This window comes from Kogia breviceps, chromosome 3, assembly GCF_026419965.1.
Source record: "Kogia breviceps isolate mKogBre1 chromosome 3, mKogBre1 haplotype 1, whole genome shotgun sequence".
Classification (NCBI taxonomy): Eukaryota; Metazoa; Chordata; class Mammalia; order Artiodactyla; family Physeteridae; genus Kogia; species Kogia breviceps.
In genome coordinates, this window is record NC_081312.1 from 1,376,349 (window position 1) to 1,395,089 (window position 18,741).

General features: G+C 60.4%; 1 protein-coding gene across 2 annotated transcripts; it reads left to right on the plus strand.

Moving 5' to 3' along the window:
* The first annotated feature begins 1,418 nt into the window (after positions 1 to 1,418).
* On the plus strand, positions 1,419 to 17,996 carry LOC136793747 (inverted formin-2-like). Of its 2 annotated transcripts, XM_067027650.1 has the most exons (5): positions 1,419 to 1,825; positions 9,153 to 9,293; positions 11,536 to 11,751; positions 12,825 to 13,085; positions 14,162 to 17,996. In XM_067027650.1, the coding sequence occupies exons 1-4, from the start codon at positions 1,795 to 1,797 to the stop codon at positions 12,863 to 12,865; spliced, it is 429 nt and encodes a 142-aa protein (XP_066883751.1). In that variant the 5' UTR covers positions 1,419 to 1,794; the 3' UTR covers positions 12,866 to 13,085; positions 14,162 to 17,996. The 2 variants fall into 2 exon arrangements, 1 of the variants encoding a protein (XP_066883751.1); XR_010839365.1 differs by lacking the exon at positions 9,153 to 9,293.
* Positions 17,997 to 18,741: the final 745 nt, after the last annotated feature.

Here is an 18,741-nt window from a genome sequence, read left to right on the forward strand (position 1 = left end):
GAACAGCAGAGGGGGGCTCAGGGGCTGGAGGGGAGGCCGACCTGCTGGGCCCCTGAGCCAGCAGCTCAGGACTGCCTGGAAGAGCCAGAGCGTCTGCTGAACACAGGCTTCGTGGAGGTCAAGGGCTTCTGCGGGAGTGACGTCAGACCCCACAGCATAGCTGAGGTCCTGCAGGACCATTGGTCCACGCTTCTGTTCACCCATTCACTCACTCATTCACTCACTCATTCACTCACCCATTCATTCACTCATTCACTCACTCATTCACTCACCCATTCATTCACTCACTCACTCATTCATTCACTCATTCACTCACCCATTCATTCACTCACTCACTCATTCACTCACTCATTCACTCACCCATTCATTCACTCACTCACTCATTCATTCACTCACCCATTCATTCACTCACTCACTCATTCACTCACTCATTCACTCACTCATTCATTCACTCACCCATTCATTCACTCACTCACTCATTCACTCACTCATTCACTCACCCATTCATTCACTCACTCACCCATTCATTCACTCATTCACTCATTCATTCACTCACCAATTAATTCACTCACTCATTCATTCATTTACCCATTCACTCACTCATTCACTCACTCATTCACTCACTCACTCATTCATTCACTCATTCACTCACTCATTCACTCACCCATTCATTCACTCACTCATTCACTCACTCACTCATTCACTCACTCATTCACTCACCCATTCATTCACTCACTCACTCATTCATTCACTCATTCACTCACTCATTCACTCACCCATTCATTCACTCACTCACTCATTCATTCATTTACCCATTCACTCACTCACTCACTCACTCATTATTCCTCCCTCCATCCAAAAACAAGGAAAGATGCTGTTTCTTGTCCAGTTGTCACTGTCACATGTGGCTCTATTTCACCCTGGCCACAATTTTAAAGGGCAGGACCATCACCCCACCATTTCACGATTTTGGAACCGGAGCCCAGCAGGTACCCTCTGTGTTCTGTACCCCGTTCCCCAGTGCCCAGAGCCCTGGGTGCTGGGATGAGATCTGAAGCTGTCTCCATTGATCCCAGCGCGATCCGCCAGGTGGGATTATGACATTTAAAAGTCAAGACGGAAGTTCTTGCCAGACTCAGAGCCAAGCTCCTTTCCGGATGACGTGGAACCAAGGTCTGGCTGGGAGCGCTTCTGGGATCTGCGTCTGCCACGGAGATCAAGCCTCGCCTGGCAGGGGCCTGGGGGTGGGAGGGACTGACACAGCTTCGTCTCTGGATCCAGCAGAAGAATGACCAGGTGGCCCAGCGAGGAGAGAGGTAAAGGGAACCGCGGGGAGACTTCCACGGCCGTGCCCAAGAAGAGACGCTGGGCAGGCCAGCTCCCAGGTCCCCTGGGCCACCCTGGGCCCACCCGGGCACCCTGCCCAATTGCTGAGGAATCCAGGAGGTGTCCAAGGTACCCGGCAGGAAGGGGTTAAGGAAGTGCTGAACAAATCTAATCTACATGCAAAAGCCTCCCCATCCTTTCCTGGCAACCCAAGCCTTGTGCAAACCAATCAATATTTTATGAAGACGTTTCCTGGCTCCTGCGGGGAGGCAGGGGCTGCAGGCATGGCTCTCTGCGGAGGAAAGGAGGAGCCAGGGCCTGTGTGCGGCTGATTCCTCCTGAAGGGGCCGGGCTCCTCTAGCTCTGGGGAGACGCTCCTTCCTCCCTCCCCGGCTGCCGTTTGGCAAGAACAGGGGGCTTCCTTCCCGCTCACTTCTCCGTCTGTCCGGCGACCCGGCCGGCTGGCACATGACAGCTGCGTGGTGCGTACCTGCCGGAGGTATGAGAGAGGGAGGGTGCGAATGCCCCCTTAATCCCAACAGCACGTGGTCCAAGCCGTCCTGAGGGTTCTTCCCGTGTGGACGCCCCGACTTCAGGAACACAGTGGCCTGGGTCTCTGGTGGCTCACGGGCCACCAGAGACCCAGACCACGGAGCAGAAGCCCAAGTAAGCTGGCTCATCGCCACGAGGCCCCTCCTTTACCAGCCCCCCAGGGCACGCCTGACCCACTGCCGGCAACCTGGCTCTTCCCCAGGCCCCGTGGGGATGGGGGCCGACCGGGGTCCTGCCGCTGTGGCGGCCTTGGCCTCCTGTTGGAGCCTCTCAGCCCCGTGGAAGCTCTGGGACCAGCCCCGTCCCCCAGACCCCAGAAATAAGTGATCTCGAGCCCCCAGTGCCGAGCTTGGGGTGCCCGGGTCCGGAGATGGCCATTACCACACATCCCTTTAGCAAGCAGGGAACCCACTCTGAGCCAAGCCCTTCAGAGCTCACGGGCGTGCTGGGGTCAGACCAAGGTCCCCAGATCACACAGCAGCTCTCCCAGTCGGGACGCAGCAGCACAGGGCAGCCGGGGCCGCGTCCTTCAGGGACTTCAGCTGGGGCTTGCAAGTGGGTCGGGGGCTTTGAGGGGGAGGGACGGCTTGTGGGGAGACCCCCAAGACCTGGGAAGATGGAGGATTCTGGGCAAATCAGGAAGGACAGAGCAAATGGGGGGGGGTCAGGCGGGGGAAGGCGGGGCCCAGGGGCAGGGAGCAAGGATTTCGGCCTGAGAGGATCACAGAGGCCGGGGAGCCCTCAGTTCGGGGGTGAGGTAGCCATAAGCACGTGAGTTCAGGGGGTCACAGCCTGAGCCCGAGCCCCTGGGCCGGCAGCTGCAGCTGGAAGGGTCCAGGCCCCTGTGGACAGGGGGCCAGGCCTGCTCAGGGGAAGCCCACTTGCAGGGGAGGAGCGGGTGGGTAATTCTTAGGGGCCAGAGGACAGGAGGTCCTGAGCGGGAGCTGGGGCTGAGCTCCGATCCCTGAGGACTCTTGTGGGGGACAGGTTGGGGGCTGTCCCAGATTTGGGGCCACAACGCACAGGTTCCCACCGGCTTCCCTCTCCTGTGCAGTGGGACAGGGCTGGGGCCCCCTGGCCGTAGCACCGGGTCTCAGCAGGCATCTCACAGACCCTCCTGAGGGGGCCCTGCTGCTGGGGTGGGCAGAGTCGCCCCCCTAGACGCTCCCCGCACCCTCCCTGCTCCGAAGGCCGCTGCGCGGCAGTGCTGGGCCGGGGGTCCTGCTGGAGGCAGATGAGCAGGTAACGGCATCAGGCCAGCGACTGGGTGCCCCTGGTGGTCACGTGGCGGCCGCGGCTGCGTGTGCAGGCCCCAGAGGAGGACGGGGTTCCCCGGGGACCCGCTCACGCGCCCTCTCCCTGCAGAAGGTGGCACATCCCCCAGTAACAGTGACCCACGTTCGCTCACCCACGCACACGGCTTCCTGGGGCCCCGGCTGTCGGGATCCCCACCAGGTTCTTTCCTGGACCCACCTCCCCGCTGTCCTGTCCTCCCTGCAGGGCCGGGAGGAAGGCAGACGCGGCGGGACAGGGCAGGCTCTCATCCCCACCCTCTGCCCCCCTCATTCATTCACTTTCCAGAGCTGTCGGAGGCAGATGCTTCCGGAATACAGAGCCAGCAAGGCGGGGCCCTGCCTGTGAGTCTCTGAAGGCCTGGCGGGCGAGGCCAAGGAGCCCCGTGCCTGGTTTAGAGGAGGAAACAGGTTCTGAGGGGTCTTTTTCCCCAGGCCGGGTGCTCTGTGTTTGTCTCCGCTCCCCAAACGTTCCCCAGCCTGGACTGACCGTCTCATCCCACGCGTCTGGAGTGCTGGGTGGGGTCCCCCAGGAGGGCCGGCTGCCCCCCATGCCCTGGGCTCCCCGGGGGTCCCTGGAGATGCCAGAGAAGCTGGCATGGGCCGTGGAGGCAGGCGCCGCCCTGAGCCCGCCAGCGCCTGGCTCCCCTCGCGCCCGGTGCGGGGAAGGGGCGCTGCGCGGGGGCCCCCAGGCCCGGCCACCCCCCACCCCAGGCCTCGTGGGTGGGGTTGCCGCTGTGCCGCAGGACCGGCCAGGCGAGGTCCACGGGGTCCTCTTGGCCTCTGATTCAATCACCGCTCTCGCGGAAGAAGCCCCGGCCGCCGAGGTTGCTGCCTGAAAGGAGCAGGAAAGGAAAGCTTCGGCCTGGGGACGCTGGCCTTTGTCGAGCGCAGAGAGGCTCCGTCTGCAGCGGGAGAGGATGCTGACGGGGTCCCAGCGGGCTGGGCTGGGGCGGCCGGAGCACACGGCTTCCCTTTTTCATGGGAAACAGGTTGTTCATTATGTGCTCTGTGCTCTGTAATTAAAAACACGGATTAAAGGGCCCCGGGCACTCAGGGCGGCTGGAGCCGCGGCGCCGAGGGGTGCGCGTGGGCCAGTCACGCGCCAGCAGAAAGGCCTTGGCGAGTCTAGGGCCTGCGGCTGTCCTGCTCCCCCCGTCTCAGCCTGCCCGCCCCAGCTCCCTGGCTCAGAACTGCTGCCCAGCCCCGCCCAGCCTCCAGCCCAGTCGGAGCATCCTCCTCCGGGAAGCCCTTCTGGCGGTTCCGTCTGCCGGGCCCTCTGCACACTGCCCTGCTGCAGAGCCTCACTGGCCGCGGTCCAGGGCATCCCCCCGCCCTGTAGAAGTCTGGCCGCCTCTCCCTCCTCAGCGCTGGCCACCAGCCACCTCTGGGATCCCATCCCTCCACCCGGAAAGTGGGACTGGCTCTCCTGGCGCCGCCAGAAGGAAGGACGGGGTCGGACGGGGAATCGGGGGCTGGGATTCGGGTCCGAGTCCACCATAGATCTGGGGGCCTTGTGGGTGAATCCCTTCCCATCTCAATGTCTCTGTTTCCCTGTCTGTCACTGAAGCCTGTGCTTTCAGACAACGGGTGGGGTAGTGCTGCGAACTCCAGGAAGCACTGCTTGAAACCCCGCCGTCCACTTCCCGGGTCTGGGTATGAGCGCGCCCGGGCTGCGTAGCAAATGCCACGGTCCAGGTGGCTTCAACAGCGGAGGTGTATCACAGCCCCGGAGGCCAGAGGTTTGGGGTCAGGCGGGCAGGGTTGGCTCCTTCCGAGGCCGTGAGGGGGAGTCTCTTCTGGGCCTCTCTCTCAGCTTCTGGTGTTTTGCCAACAGCCTCGAGCATGCCCACCTTCGTTGTCACTGTGAGGGTCTCTGCGTCCAAATCCCCCGCTTTAGAAAGACCATCAGAGGGGATCTGGAGCCCCCCTACTCCAGTCTGCCCCTTGCAAACCACCTCTGCAACAGCCTTATTCCCAAATTCGGTCTCACTCGGAGGTGCTGGGGGTTAGAACGTGAACATTTGAATTTTAATGGGGAGGTCTCGTTTTAACCCATAACAGCCGGGGACACTGGCGCGGGCCACTCAGCCCGTGAACTGGCTCTGTCCACCACACGTGACTACGGGCTGGGCAGGGACCCCGCCTCCGGTGTGGAGGGACGGTGCCCCAGCACCACGTGCTATGTGGACGGAGAAGCCAGGCCGAGGCTGGTGGCCTAGGCTGGGAGACCCGGCGTCGCTGGGGGCTTTCCACACATAGAAGGGTGCCCGTGTGCCGGGGAGAGAGGACCCCCGCCCCCCAGAGTGTGATGGGCCCTCTTGGCACAGGTGGGCGCAGGAAGACCCCTCCCAGGCAGCCCTTCCCGGGGCGCACAGACCCCCAGCTCGGCAGGAGAGGCTGTCGCAGGTGGGAGCCATGCCCTGTCCAGGCCTGACCACAGGGTTCTTTATTCACGGCTTTGCGGCGCGTTCCTGTCCTCCTGGTGCTGGGCCCGGTGGGGCTGGGGAGCTGCTGGGGGGTAAAGGATGCAGGGCAGCTTTGGAGAGTGGGGTGTCCGGCGAGGGGGGTGAGGTAGCTGGGCAGACACGTGGAGAGCGGGCAGGGGCCCCGCGAGCCTCGGGCCCCGCCGTGTGGCCCAGGGGACAAGGCCCCGCCTCGGGGTTTACGACAAGCATCGCCAGAGACCCTCGGGGACCACGGCACCACCCCGTCCGCCCCCCGGGGCGGCCACTGTCCCCAACGCCCTCCCCATCTGCTCTACTCCCACCCCACAGCACCCCGTGAGGGGTGGCAGGTACCACGGGGGCGGCCAGCGACCTGTGCGAGGCTGCCCGCGAGGGGTGCTGGGCCCCGGGAACTTACCCCCAGGTAGGAGCCTGCGGAAGTGAGCACAGGGGCCAAAGTGGCCAGTGGGCCGTTGGTGGGGGAGTTGGCGCGGGCCGGTGGAAGAGCTGGAACCTGTGGCGCCTCGACTGCCCCGGGTCCCCCCGACCCCTCCCCGCTTCTCAAGGGGTCCCCTTGGGCACGTGGGGAGCAGGGGGCGGCCCCCCTCTAGCTGTGGATTGAACGGGTGCCGCTGGCGGCGGTGGCCCCTGCCTGGCCCAGGGTGGGCTGGGGGGCATGCTGCTTCCTTCCCCACCCGGCTCTTTTCCTTCCTCAGGCCTCAGCAGAGCAGCCCAGGGCCCCCATGCTTCTCTCCGCAGCAGCCAGGGCTTCTGAGCCTCCTCTTATATTTGCTCAGCGGCCCCGCCTGCCAGCTCCGTGGACGGAGGGCTTTTGTGTCTGCGGCAGCGGCGGGCGGGTGTGGGCAGGACGGGCGCACACAGCCCCCAGACTCGACACTGAATGATTAAGAGCCTCGTAATGACAGGCTCATCGGGTGGATATCGACTGCGCCCCGGGCTGGCCTGCAGGAGCTCTCAGTCCGTCCCAGCTGAGGCTGCGCCACAGGCAGGGGGCCTGGGGTGGGTGGAGGCGCCCACAGGTGCCCGGCGACCAGCCTCTCTCAGTGGGCCTCCTTCGGGAGCCCCCTGTCTGACAGGGGAGGCCCAGGAGCGCAGGCTATGACGGGGAGTCCAGGGGCCCCTCTGCCTGGCAGTCCTGGAAGGCTTCCAGTGGGAGGCGTAGCTGAGCCTCCTGCAGACTGGAAGGGTGACAGAGGCGGGCAGTCGGGGAGAAGGCGCGAGGTAGGAAAGCACACGTGATATGTGGTCGCTCCCATGGCCCAGGCGGGGGCCAGGGTCCAGAGCCCTCTCCTCTCTTCTCAAGTCCGCTGTCTGGAAGGCCTCTCCCTCCCGGGGGCTGCCTGGGCAGGCCCAGCGGGCAGAGAGAGCCCAGGTGAGCCAGGGCTACTGGAGAAGAAGGCGGCAGGCAGCACAGAGCAGCAGCCCCAGCCCCTCCCCCCACCGGCCATCATTAATTCACCGTGTCTCCTGTTCAATCCACTCACCGCGGCTGCGTCCTCATAGGGACAGAAGGAGACACGTGCTGTCTGTCTGTCCGGCCCTCTGTGAAAGGGGCTTGCACAGCTTGAGGCCACACCCCAAGCCTGTCTGCCTAACTACCGGCCTCTCCAGGGTCCGGAGTCTGGCCGCTGGCCGAGAGACCTCAGCCGGCCCGGGCCCTCACCACCTCCTCGGGACCCCCGGGTGCGTCTGCAGGGACACAGGGCAGGCAGGACGAATGAGATGCTGCGTCGTTATAGGAAGTGAGGTCTGCTTCGGTCAGGGAGGCCCGACCCGGTCTTAAGCTCCGCCAGGCCTGTGCGGTCGCTGGGCCCCCAGCCTTTGTCCCCTGGGCCGCATCTCCAGGGCCGGCGCTGCAGGTCTGGTCTGAGGCTTCTCTGAGCAAATGCCGGGCGGGGCGGGGGCCAGCCTGGTGATGCGGGGCCCAGCGTCCCCTGCAGGCCGTGAGGGGCGTCCAGGGCTGATGACTTGTCACGTGACGTCAAGCAGGGCGCGCAGGGTGGCGGCTGGACGGAGGAGAGGCTGACCCAGTGGCTCACGGCCAGGATGGCGCCAGCGACCCTCCAGAGAGGCCCCGGGACAGAGCCTCTGCTGGCGCTTTGGCAGCTTCTAACGGGAGCAGGTCCAGCGGGCTCGTTATCCGCTCTTGCGGGCGCCGTGGGGAGCACATTCCATCACCCTCCTTCCCACGGCCCGCTCCCTTCCGGGGGTCCAATCCCCATCGCCCCTCAGGCAGCCCCCTGGCCGCAAAGCAGCTCACCGTCGTGGGGCTGAAGGAGGGGAGCCGATGCACGTGCAGTCGGCCCTGCGGCTGCCGCATGGGTGGCAGCGGGGAGGCTGCGGGCCGGCGGGGCGCCAGGATGGAGTCCGGGGGACACATGGGCAGTGCGCAGGGCGCCAGCAGCGGCACGAGAAGCAGCTGCGCCCAGTGACCTGGAGCCGGGCTGGCCCCAGAGGCTCCCCTCGAACGGTCACACGGCCGGGGGCTCACGGCCCCGCGTCAGACCCCAGCTTCCCCGCCACGGAAGGAAGCAGCTCTCTCGGCCTCCGCATGCGCTGCAGCAGTGGGGCTGCTGGAGGATGAACAGTTCCCGCACCCCCGTCGCTTAGAACAGCGCTCCAAACCGCTAGGCCCGTTCGGCGCCCGCGGGCTCGTGGCTCCCACGGGGGCCTCATCTAGACTGGGGCTCGGGCGGGGGGCAGATCTTCCTTGATCTGGAAGAACTGTGAAGTGGAGCTATAGGTCCAGGAGGCTCAGGTGTCGGTGGGGTGAGTGGACCGTCCTCAGGCAGCAGGGGCAGTGCCTCCGTGGAGACAGGGCTTGTGCTGAGCCCGTGCCCTCTCCCTGACCACACCTCCCTCCTTCCGGCAACGGGGGGGCCAGGCCTCAGGGGGCGAGTGGACATGATGTGTGGGCTGGGGTGCCCGGCACTCGCCTTCAGGCTCACTTTGCCACCGCAGAGCACGTGTCAGAGGAAATTCGCCTCCTTCCCCAGGGCGGGAGGGGACACTGCCCGGCCTCTGTCCTCGGGGGCTCCAGGCTCCAGCTGGCCCCATGACAGCTTGTCCTGAGCCCTGGCACGCAGCCCTGTGCCCCGGCCGTCCCGGCTCCTGGCCCAGTCAGGCCTCATGGGTACACCAGGGGGCCGGGCTGGGCCTTAAGCCGGGCATCACGCGCACCCGCTGCACTGTGCCGGGCCTCCCAGGATCCCTCACGAGGCTCCGTGCCCACGAGTCCTGCCTGCGGGATCAGGAAAAGGCCGTGCAGACTGGCTGGTGGCAGCGGGCAGCCCTGGCTTTTGGAGGGCAGGGGGCCCTATAAAGAGTTTGATATTTAAATACCACTCTCAGGCTGGCAGCAGCTTCCCTTCCCTGCAGTCTCAGTATCAGGACAGGCCACCCCACCGGGCCGCCAAGGGCGCCGTCATGAATATTTGTTCAGCCCGATGCTGGGTCAGCACTTTGCCGGGTCTGCTCCCAGGGGAGGCAACCTCTGCTTCTCCCCGCTTTCCAGGTGCTTCCCAGACCCACAGAGGGCTCCAGGCCGAGACCCCACCTCCTCTCCCTGACCGCCACCATCACCAGCGCCCCGGCGGCCTCCTCAAGCTGCTCCCAGGCACTGCCACGGCACCCCCACGCCCCTTTCCCCGCCCCGGTAAGCTCACTTGCTTGGCACTAACTCAGTGCAGACACTGGAAAACACACCTCGTGCAGGGTCACCGGAGCTCCACAAAACGCCTCTGAGGTCAGCTATTACACTCACTTCACAGTGTGGAAGTGAGGCACAGAGAGGGCAAGCAACTCGCCGAGGTCACACAGCGGCTGAGTGGTGCTGCCCAGATGGGAACCGGGCAGTAGGACCGGGTCTTGCTCTGGAGGTCCCTTGACCGCCTGTAGGTCCGGCTCAGGCCACCCACACCAGGCGCCGGGGCAGCCCTGCCTGGGGGGAGGGCCCGCCTGTGATGCGCCCGCCCTGCCCTGCATTTGTGCCCCAGAGACAGGTGCCCGCCCACCGGAGTCTCCCTGCAGGACCGAGGCGCAGCGAGACAGAAGGTACGGGGCGCACAGTAGGTGCTCAATGCGTGTGGGTGGCATCGATGCGCTCTGCGGAGATCGCAGCCTGGCGGTGTCGGTGGCGGTGGCAGTGACGGACTCACCGAGTGCGTCCAGGGAGTGAGCTGTTTCCCGAGAAAGCCTCACGGCCCAGTCGGCCAAGACCTGCCAGGGTGGCCAGGGCACCTGGAGGGAGACGCCGTCACCGAGGCCCCCACAGCCACGACCCTTAGGCGGCTCAGGGCGATGCCAAGGAAAAGCGCAAAGCTGCGGCTCACGGTGGCAAAAACCGAGGCCCAGAGTGGAAGGGAAGTTAGCAGAGGATGCCAAGGGCAGCCCAGCCTGCAGGGGCGGCCGGGACGGGGCTGGGACACTTTGCCGCCGAGCAAAGTCGTTTTCTGGCGCCCGTCTCCTGGTTATTCTCTCCACAGCAGATGGGGTGATGCTTGGTGATGCCTCACTTGAGATCCTCTTTGGTTTGGGCCCAGATCTCCTTCCACAGGCCCCACATCTGGGTCATCAGAGCAGAGCTTTTTGCTAGAAGCCGGATGCTGTGCTCTGCTTTCCCGGGAGCTGGTGTCGCTGTGGGCAGGCGGGCAGGGCTGGGCTGGGCCCTGGAACAACGGGCGGGCGGGTGGGTGGGGTGTCAGCGCCCACGGTGGCAGGCTCCCCGCCCTGGTGGGAAGGGCCGTGTAGGGCCTGCTTGGGCAGAGCCGCCCTGCAGACGGCAGCTGCTGGAAACGGCAGCGAGAGTCACCTAGAGCTGCTCGGGGCCTGGGTGCGCCCACCCGGGGCTGGGGCCCGGCCAGGTGTGCCTCAGGGCTGTGGTGTGCGGGTGAGGATGACGACGGCAGACAGACAGGCAGCAAGGAGGGCTTGCCGTCCCCGCCCCTACCCGCAGCTGCCTCAGGGCAGGGAGGTCTGAGCAGCCAGTTCCGTCTCCCCGTTCTTGGCAAACCCCGTCCCTCTCCAGGCCTGGCCTCCCCACCGTGGGTGAAGGGCTGGCCGGAGCACCTCTGGCGACGTCCCAGGGCTCGGTGACCCCAGGGCTCCAAGAAGCTTTGGTTCTGTCCTGGCTCCAGGTCTCTCTGGCCGCCTGGCCACTGTAGGGCTCCAGGCAGGCCCTGCTCCCCTCCCCAGGGACCCCACGGAGCAGGGGCCTGCGTGGCGTCAGGGCCGGGCCAGCCGAGACAGACACGGTGGGGCCGGCCTGATGTTTGCTCTCAGCTGGATGGGGACCCGCTGTTCTTGGCTCTGGCCCTGGCACAGGGCAGCCCAAACACCTCCTCCACTCCCGCCTGGCTCCCATCCCTTAGGCTGAGGTCTGGCCCGGGCACCGCCCTCCCTGCCTGGGTTTGCAAGAGCCGCACCGGGCTGAGCCCCTCCCCCAGGACGGGGCCTCTGGTGACACTCGGGGTGTCCACGTCGGAGCCCGCGTCAAGGCTGTCTGCGCTGTGAGGCCAGCTCTGTAGCCGTGCCTGCTGGCTGCTGTACCCTCAGGGCCCCCTGGGAGGTGAGCCCCCTCTGGGCCCCAGCTGGAGGGAGAATCACCTGAGCAGAGGTGCCAGGTGCCCCAGCAGGCACTGGCTGCATCGGCCGCCCCCTCCAACCCAGGTTAACTGTCCCCCCACAACCCCCCCCGGGGAAGGGCGTTACCAGGCGGGTCATCAGGAGGGGTGGAGCGTGCACGCTTTGGGGCAGGTAGAGCCAGGCAGCGCGCTCATTTCCCCGGCTCCTGGGTTGTTTGTGGAAGCCCACGCCTTGGAGGAACGCTGGTGTCTCTCTGGAATTTTCCCCAGAGGCGCCTGTAAAAGTGATTCCTGTTCTCGTGCCGCTCTCTGCAGATCTCTGGAGCCTCGCGCGCCCAGCCCGGCCCCCGTCAGAGGTGGGGAGCACAGCACCTGGGGCGGCAGGAAGCGCTGTTCACGGTCCCGAGGGGGCGGGCAGGCTGGGGCAGGGCGGGCACTCCTGTCTCCCCGAAGCCCCGGCGCAGGCGGAGGCTGGCGCTGTGGCGGCCCCGCTCTCCAACCGCCATCCGGACCCTCTAATCCCCGCGGCAGGTACAGCCTGCAGGTCCTCAGGTTCACAGACTAGGAGGCTGGGGCCGGGAGGGTCACATCCTGGAGACTGTCAGAGCTGAGCCCTCCCGCGGCCCCCTGAGGGCCCCTCTGTCTGCACCCGAGTCCCCACCCACACACCTGGCCCGAGCTCCCAGAGGTGGCCTCACCCTCCGTCTGGCTGGGCTCCCTTGACGCGTCTGGAAAGCGAAACCAGGGAAAACAGGGAAGGCTTCCAGGAGGAGGAGGGAGTAGAGGCTGCGTGTGGAGGAAAGGCGGACCCCGGGCTCCGGGAGCCTGAGGAGGGTGTGTCCTGGGTGCACGGTCACTTTGGGGGCAGAACCGAACACCGCCACGTGTCACCACGTGACCTCCGGGGTGACAGCGACCCCCCTCAGTTCCCCGGGAAGGCACAGCACTCTGACCCGGGCTCGCCCGCTTGGCAGGAGGGCCCTGCCGGACCCGGCAGCCAGGATGTTTGGCCCTGGCCTGCGCTGCCGATCTCTGCCTGAGACGGGCGGGTGGTCTGGGGGAGCTGAGCCGGCCATTTCCCAGGGCCAAGGCCCTCCACTCGCGGGCGCGCACACACCAGCTCCCCACCTCCCCCAAGCTGGGCACTACGGCCCCAACCTGCAGCTGGGGAAACTGAGGCCCAGAGGCCGAGCAGGGGAGGGAAGGTGGTGCGTGACTGGAGCCTGAGTCGGGCCTCTTGCCCCCGGCACGTCTTGGGTGGTCCTTGCGGTCTCCTCAGAGGCAGGCCTCTCCTCCCATTTCACAGCTGGTGTCTGGGTTGCCGGGGGCGCGCGACTTGCTGAAGGACCCGCGGGCGCTGCGGAGCTTAACCCCGCTCGGGGTCTTGGTCTCCAGTCTCAGGCCCCCGTCGCCTCTCCACGGCCTCCTGGGAGCTGAGGCTGTGTCCGGGGCTGCTCCCCCAACCCCGAGGGTGGGCTGAGGGGCAAACCTTTCTCTACCCCCCGTGCCCCGGGAGCAAGAGGATTCGGTGGCCGCAGGGAGGGGCCGTCAGAGGTGGGGGAGTGGAGCATGTAAGGCCGCTTTGTGTCCCGTCAACCCTGCAGGTCCTGGTCACCCACCTGCCCACTGCAGGACCAATCCCTGACCACAGCCCTTGGGTACAGAAGGAGCCATCGGGCCCACACGTGCACATGCAGGGGCCCGGTGTGCCACCAGGCCACGGAGGGCACCCGCGCTGTTCCCCAAGACGCAGACTGGCCCCTGTGTCAGGGCCGCAGGGTTCCCGCTCTGGACGGGGTGGACCTGCGGTCCCTGGGGTCCCCCTGCTGCCGGACGCTCTGGTCCTGAATGTGTCTGTGCTTCAGGTATTGTGGCCTGGGGGGAGCGGGGGCTCGTGTGGCCCCTCCGGGGGGTGTTACCTCCTTCCAAGAGGGGGACCCCGTCGTTGCCTGTCAGCTCCCCTCCCAGCCGCCCCACCCTAGGGAGCTTCGGGCAGCCCCGAGGACACACTTGTGAACAGCTCAGTGCTGCAGTGCCCAGCTGCTCAACCCCGGGGCTCCAGGTCCATCTCGGGGGCCATCAGCTGCTCCTGGAGGCCTTTGCTGTCGGACAGCCACCCACAGGCCATGAGGCGGCGGCAGGTCAGGGGACGGTACCGGTGCCTGAATGCGCTGGGTGCCCGTGATCCTGGGGGCACAGGCGGGGACCTGCGGACAGGAAGCAGCAGGGCCGCCGGAGGTGCGAACCTTCCCCCAACACCCCGACCCCACCCCTGCTGCCTCTGGGTTTGGGGGCTCTCCTCCCCCAAGTGTCCGATCCTGTGGCTGCTCCCCCACGGTGTCCCTCTTAATAATGCCCCCCTGCCTCTCCACCGCAGTTCACCCCCCAAGAAGCAGTCCGTCCAACACGCTCCACCCAGGCGCCTGTCAGAAGCCCCAGGGTCCGGGTTAGTGTCTGAGCTTTCAGGGGACCTTTCACCCCAAACCCCACCTCAGCCCCCGTTGCCGGACCACTTCCGGCCAAGCCGACACCGGGGTGTCTGGTTCTCTGTCTCCGGGGCTCCCTCAGGTGGCCCCACCAGTCTTAGCCAAGACCCAGGGGAACGGTCCCTCCCAGTACCGTGTCCTCACCGTGGAAGGATCCTTACTTCCTTGCTCTGGTGCAAACTTTCCTGATGGTATCCTCGCTGCCTCCTCCCTGTGCTGTGGCTCAGAGCCCAGTACCAGCACCAGGCTGTCGTCACAGCCCACAGGCCGCTCGACAAACCCTCCCAAGTTGTGCAGTGCGCAACCTGCACACCGTGCCCTGGACCTCTGCCTGTGGTCTGAGGCTACTGGGCCAGGTGTGGGTAGGTGCAGCCTGGCTTTCATGACCCTTGTCTCTCTGTAACCAACCCCCCTTTCCTAATTTATTTTACTTTGTTAAAAAAAATTTTTTTTAGGCTGTGCCACGCGGAATGCAGAATCTCAGTTCCCCAACCAGGGATTGGACCTGTGCCACCTGCAGTGTAAGTGCGAAGTCCTAACCAATGGACCACCAGGGAAGGCCCTGTAACCCCTTCAGGACACTGAAAGCAGAGTATTGACTCGTTCCCTGTGTTTCTGTGTCAATAATCCGGATCCCCCAAGCCAGTGGACGCTCCCGGTCGAATCCAGGAAGATGGCGTGTGAGGAACCTGCCGGAGCGCCTCATTCCAGGAACTGTGATCCCTCATCACAAAGGCTCCTTTCTGGACGCGGAGCGTGTCGCCTGCAAGGCCGCGGGTCCCTGCAGGCTTGGCCTGGCGACAGCGCGGGCCGCCCGGCTCTGCACACGCCCCACCTGCACAGGTGGGAGCGAGGGCTTCCTGCGCGGGGTGTCTGTGTGCTCATCCGCCCGCTCCCGCGTTCTGGACACAGAACCAGAAGTCCTGTGTTCGGGGGTTGCTGGGCCCAGATCCCGGGCTCTGCGGCCCGTGGACGGAGGAGTGGAAGCTGAGAAGCTCTGACTTGAACACGGCTGAGAGGTCTGCAGGCCCTGGGGGTAGATGGGGGGCCGGGAGCTGGGGGCAGGGAGACCCCTTTCAGTGTCCGGGAAGGTGCTGGGCTCTTGGTCAGGGCACACTGGGCCCTGGCCTTCCTGGGCAGGTCAGAAGAGGTGCCTTCAAGCTCCCCTGCCCAGCTGCACCTTAAATATGGCCTCCTGGGCCCCTCAGCAGCCTCCTGAGTGACTCTCTGACTGTGGCCTGGGAATTGGTGTTTTAAAGGCCTTGCAGAGGCTCCATTGTCCTGAGAGACGTGGAGCCCAGGGTACACGGCAGAGGTGTGCTTCCAAACGCACCATCTCCTCTCATCTCCATGGATACCGGGAGGTGGCTATGAGGTTCATCTCCATTTCACAGACAAAGAGTCTGAGGGTCAGGGAGGTGATGGCCCAGCTGGTGAACAGAAGTGAGATGTGGGCCCAGGTCTTCCAAAACCAGGCCTGTAGCCTTTCCTTTCAGCATGGGCCCTCCTAGAGACGGTGCCCTCCCCTCAGACCACATTCCTCCCACAAGCTGGGAGCTGAGCCAGCTGTTGTGAAAAGCCACACAACTAACCATGTTAGAGAAAACAGGGACAGGGGTACAAGTTTTCCTCCTGATCCTATTGATTCATATTTACTTTAAAAGTTGATTTGACTAATATTTATTTTGTCTGACTAGAAAAGCACTACATGCTATTGAAGAAATTTGGAAATTCTGGCTGAGAATCAAGACAATTCACATTCAAGCCTGTCACTCAGAAAGACCCTAATTTGATGCATTTCCTTCTTCTTTTTCATTTGTTTGTTTGCATGACTGTCTAACTCAGTCACTAGTTCTGCATTTATTAGTTGGCTTTCCACTGTAAGGCCTTCATCTATTCATTTTTCATTTGTATTAGTTGGACTCAAAAACGCTTCATTTATTCGGCTCCTATCTGTTAGAATCATTCTTTATTTAAGTGCTTGAATTGTCCCCAGTTTGGCCAGTGGGAGTCCCTTGAAGCTACCTCCAGTGTCCCTTCCGACATGCCCCCCTCATTCGTCGAGCACTTCCTTACTTTCTGGCTCATGTTCACTTTCCCTGGAAATAGCCGTACAAGGAGTCCTGGTTTCTTTTAGTGGAGATGGTATTTAGAAGCCAAGGTATGGGCACTGAGTACGCTCAGCACTGCTGGGGAGTCATTGCTCTCAGGCCCTCTCGGTAGACAGGGCCAGTTAATGAGCTTTTCCACGTGGGGCATATAGAACACAAGCCTGTATCTGTATACCTCATTGGCAGTTCATAGCTGACAACCGCATTCCAGTACCACACTGCAGGTGACTTTCCTTAACTATGGCTTGCACTCCAAAGGCAAGAAACTTGGCTCACAAGATCTCTAATATATTTATTGTTTTTCTCAAGCCTAGAATAGACAGAATAGTTTCAGAAATAAAACTGAGGAGGGAAGACCTGTTAATTGGAGTTCGATATTTGTTTTCAGGATGTGTGTGTGAGAGAGAAGAAGGAGGAGGAGAAGGAGGAGGGGAAAGGGAGGCGGAGAGGGAGGGGAGGAGGAGGAGGAGGAGGGAAGGAAGAAGAGATAGAATGGGAAGGAAACAGGAGAGAGAGAATTTACATCCAGGGCAATGCAGATCTTAAGGGCAAGATTTGATGAGTTTTGATGGACATATATACCCATGTAGTCATCACCTCAATCAAGATCCAAGACGTTTCCATCAACCCCAAACGTTCTCTTGGGCCCTCTCCAGTAAGTCCCCAACCCGTAGGCAATCTCTGTTCTGATTTCTATCATCCTGTCTGCTGTTGCCTGTTCTTGAACGTGACTTAAATGGAAGGGTGCGTGATGCTCTTCTGTTTCTGGCTCCTCGGGATTGACACGACAGTTATGAGACACATCCATGTTGTTGCGTGTGTCACGTGTTGATTCACCCCTACCGCCGAGTGCAGTTCTACTGTGTGCACGTGTCACCGTTTGTTTATCCCTCCTCCTGTTGATGGACACCTGGGCAGTTAGTTTCCGGAGGTTGGCTGTTATGAGTAAGGCTGCTATACACATTCTCACACACGTCTGGGTGTAGGCATGTGTTTTCACTTCTCTTGGGTAAGGAGAAATACCTAGGAGAGGACCAGCTGAGTCAGAGGGTCGGTCCATGTTTAACTTTATGAGAAACTGCCGAGTTGTCTTCCAAAGTAGTTTCCATTCTTCCCTCCCGCCGGCAGCGTGGTTCTCCTTATCTTCAGCAGCACTTAGTACTATCAGTCTTTCTCTTTTCAGTTATCCTAGTGGATATGAAGTGATATCTCACATATTCGTGGTTTTTGTTTGAACCACCTGATGACCAGGGGTGTTGGGGCACCTTTTCCTGTTGTCCCTGATCATTTGCATTTTGTGTTTGCTGAAGTGTCTGTTAAAATATTTTGCCTATTTTATTGTTCTTTGCCCTTTTATGAGTGACTTGTGGGGCTCCTTCATATATTCTGGGTACAAGTAAGTCCTTTGACAGATACGTGAATTACAAATATTTCCTCCTAATGTGTACTTTGCCTTTTTTAGTTTCCTAATTACATCTTTTGAAGACCAGAAGTTTTTATTTTTGCTGAAGCCAAATTTAGCTTTTTTTTCCTTTAGGTTTATTGGGGTTTTTTTTTGTCTTCTGTTTAAGGAAGCTTTGCCTCTCCAAACTCATGAAACCATTCTCACGTTTCCTCCTAGAAGCTCTATACCTTTAGCTCCTACATGTATAATCCATCACAAAATAATTTCTGTATGTGATGCAACCAAGGGATAGAGGCTCATTTTTTTCCATATACTTATCTAGATGGTTCAACATCATTTGTTGATAATACTTTCCTTTCCACATTGAATTGCTGGGATATGTCATTCAAAAATCAATTGATCATGTAAATATGGGTCTATTTCAGGACTTTTGATTTTGTCCCATTGAACAATTTGTCTATATTTACGTCAAAATACAATACAGTCGGTTACTGCAGCTTTATAGAAATTTTGAAATCCGTGTACTCCTCCAACTTTATTCTTCTCTTTCAGAATTTCTTTTCCTATTCTTGATCCTTTGTACTTCCAAATAAATTGTAAGATTAACTTGACAATTTCTACAAAAATGCTTCTGGGATTTTTATTGAGATCGCATTAAATCTGTAGTTCTCTGGGGAGAATTGACCTCCTAACAACATCAAGCCTTCCAATCTATGGTCTCATTGTATCTTCCCATTTATTTAGGTTTTCTTTAAGTTCTGTCAAAGATTTTTTAAAAATAAAAATAGCACTATTTTTCAGTTTACTGTGTAGAGGTCTTGTATAATTTTCAGTGAGTCCCTAACCTGTTTAATTTTTAATATTATAAATGGAACTGTTTTTTAAAAGTCATTTTCCTATTGCAAGTAGAAAATGTATGGTAATAAACTAATTTTTGTATATTGACATTGAATTCTGCATCTTACAACATTTGCTGATTAGTTCTAGTAATTTTTTCTCAGATTCTTTATAATTTTCTATGTAAAAAAATTATTATCTGTGATTAAACAGCATTTTACTTCTTTGCAAACTGTATGGCTTTTCTTTCTTTTCTGTGCCTTATTTCCCTGATCAACTTTCGGTACAATGATCAACAACTGTGTTTTGGGTTTCAGGGGAAAATGCCCAACTGATTTCACTAGTAGGAATGACGCTTATTATCTCCAGGTTTTTAGTAGATGTCCTTTAACAGATTGAAGAAATTTCTTCCTATTTTCATCTTCCAGAGGTTTCCATTTTATCCTGAATAGGTGTTGAGTTTTGTCAAATGCTTTTCCATTCCTGTGGAGATGATCATATAGTGGCTCCTTCCTTGCTGTGAACAAAGTGAATTATAGTGTATGGGGGTTTATTTTTTTATTTATTTAATTTTTTGTTGTTGTTAGAACTCGGCAAAATAAAATTCTGGTTTACTGTTGGACTACATTGTTCCACACATACATCAAACAGGCCCCCCCCCCCCGCCAAAAAAAAAATAAAC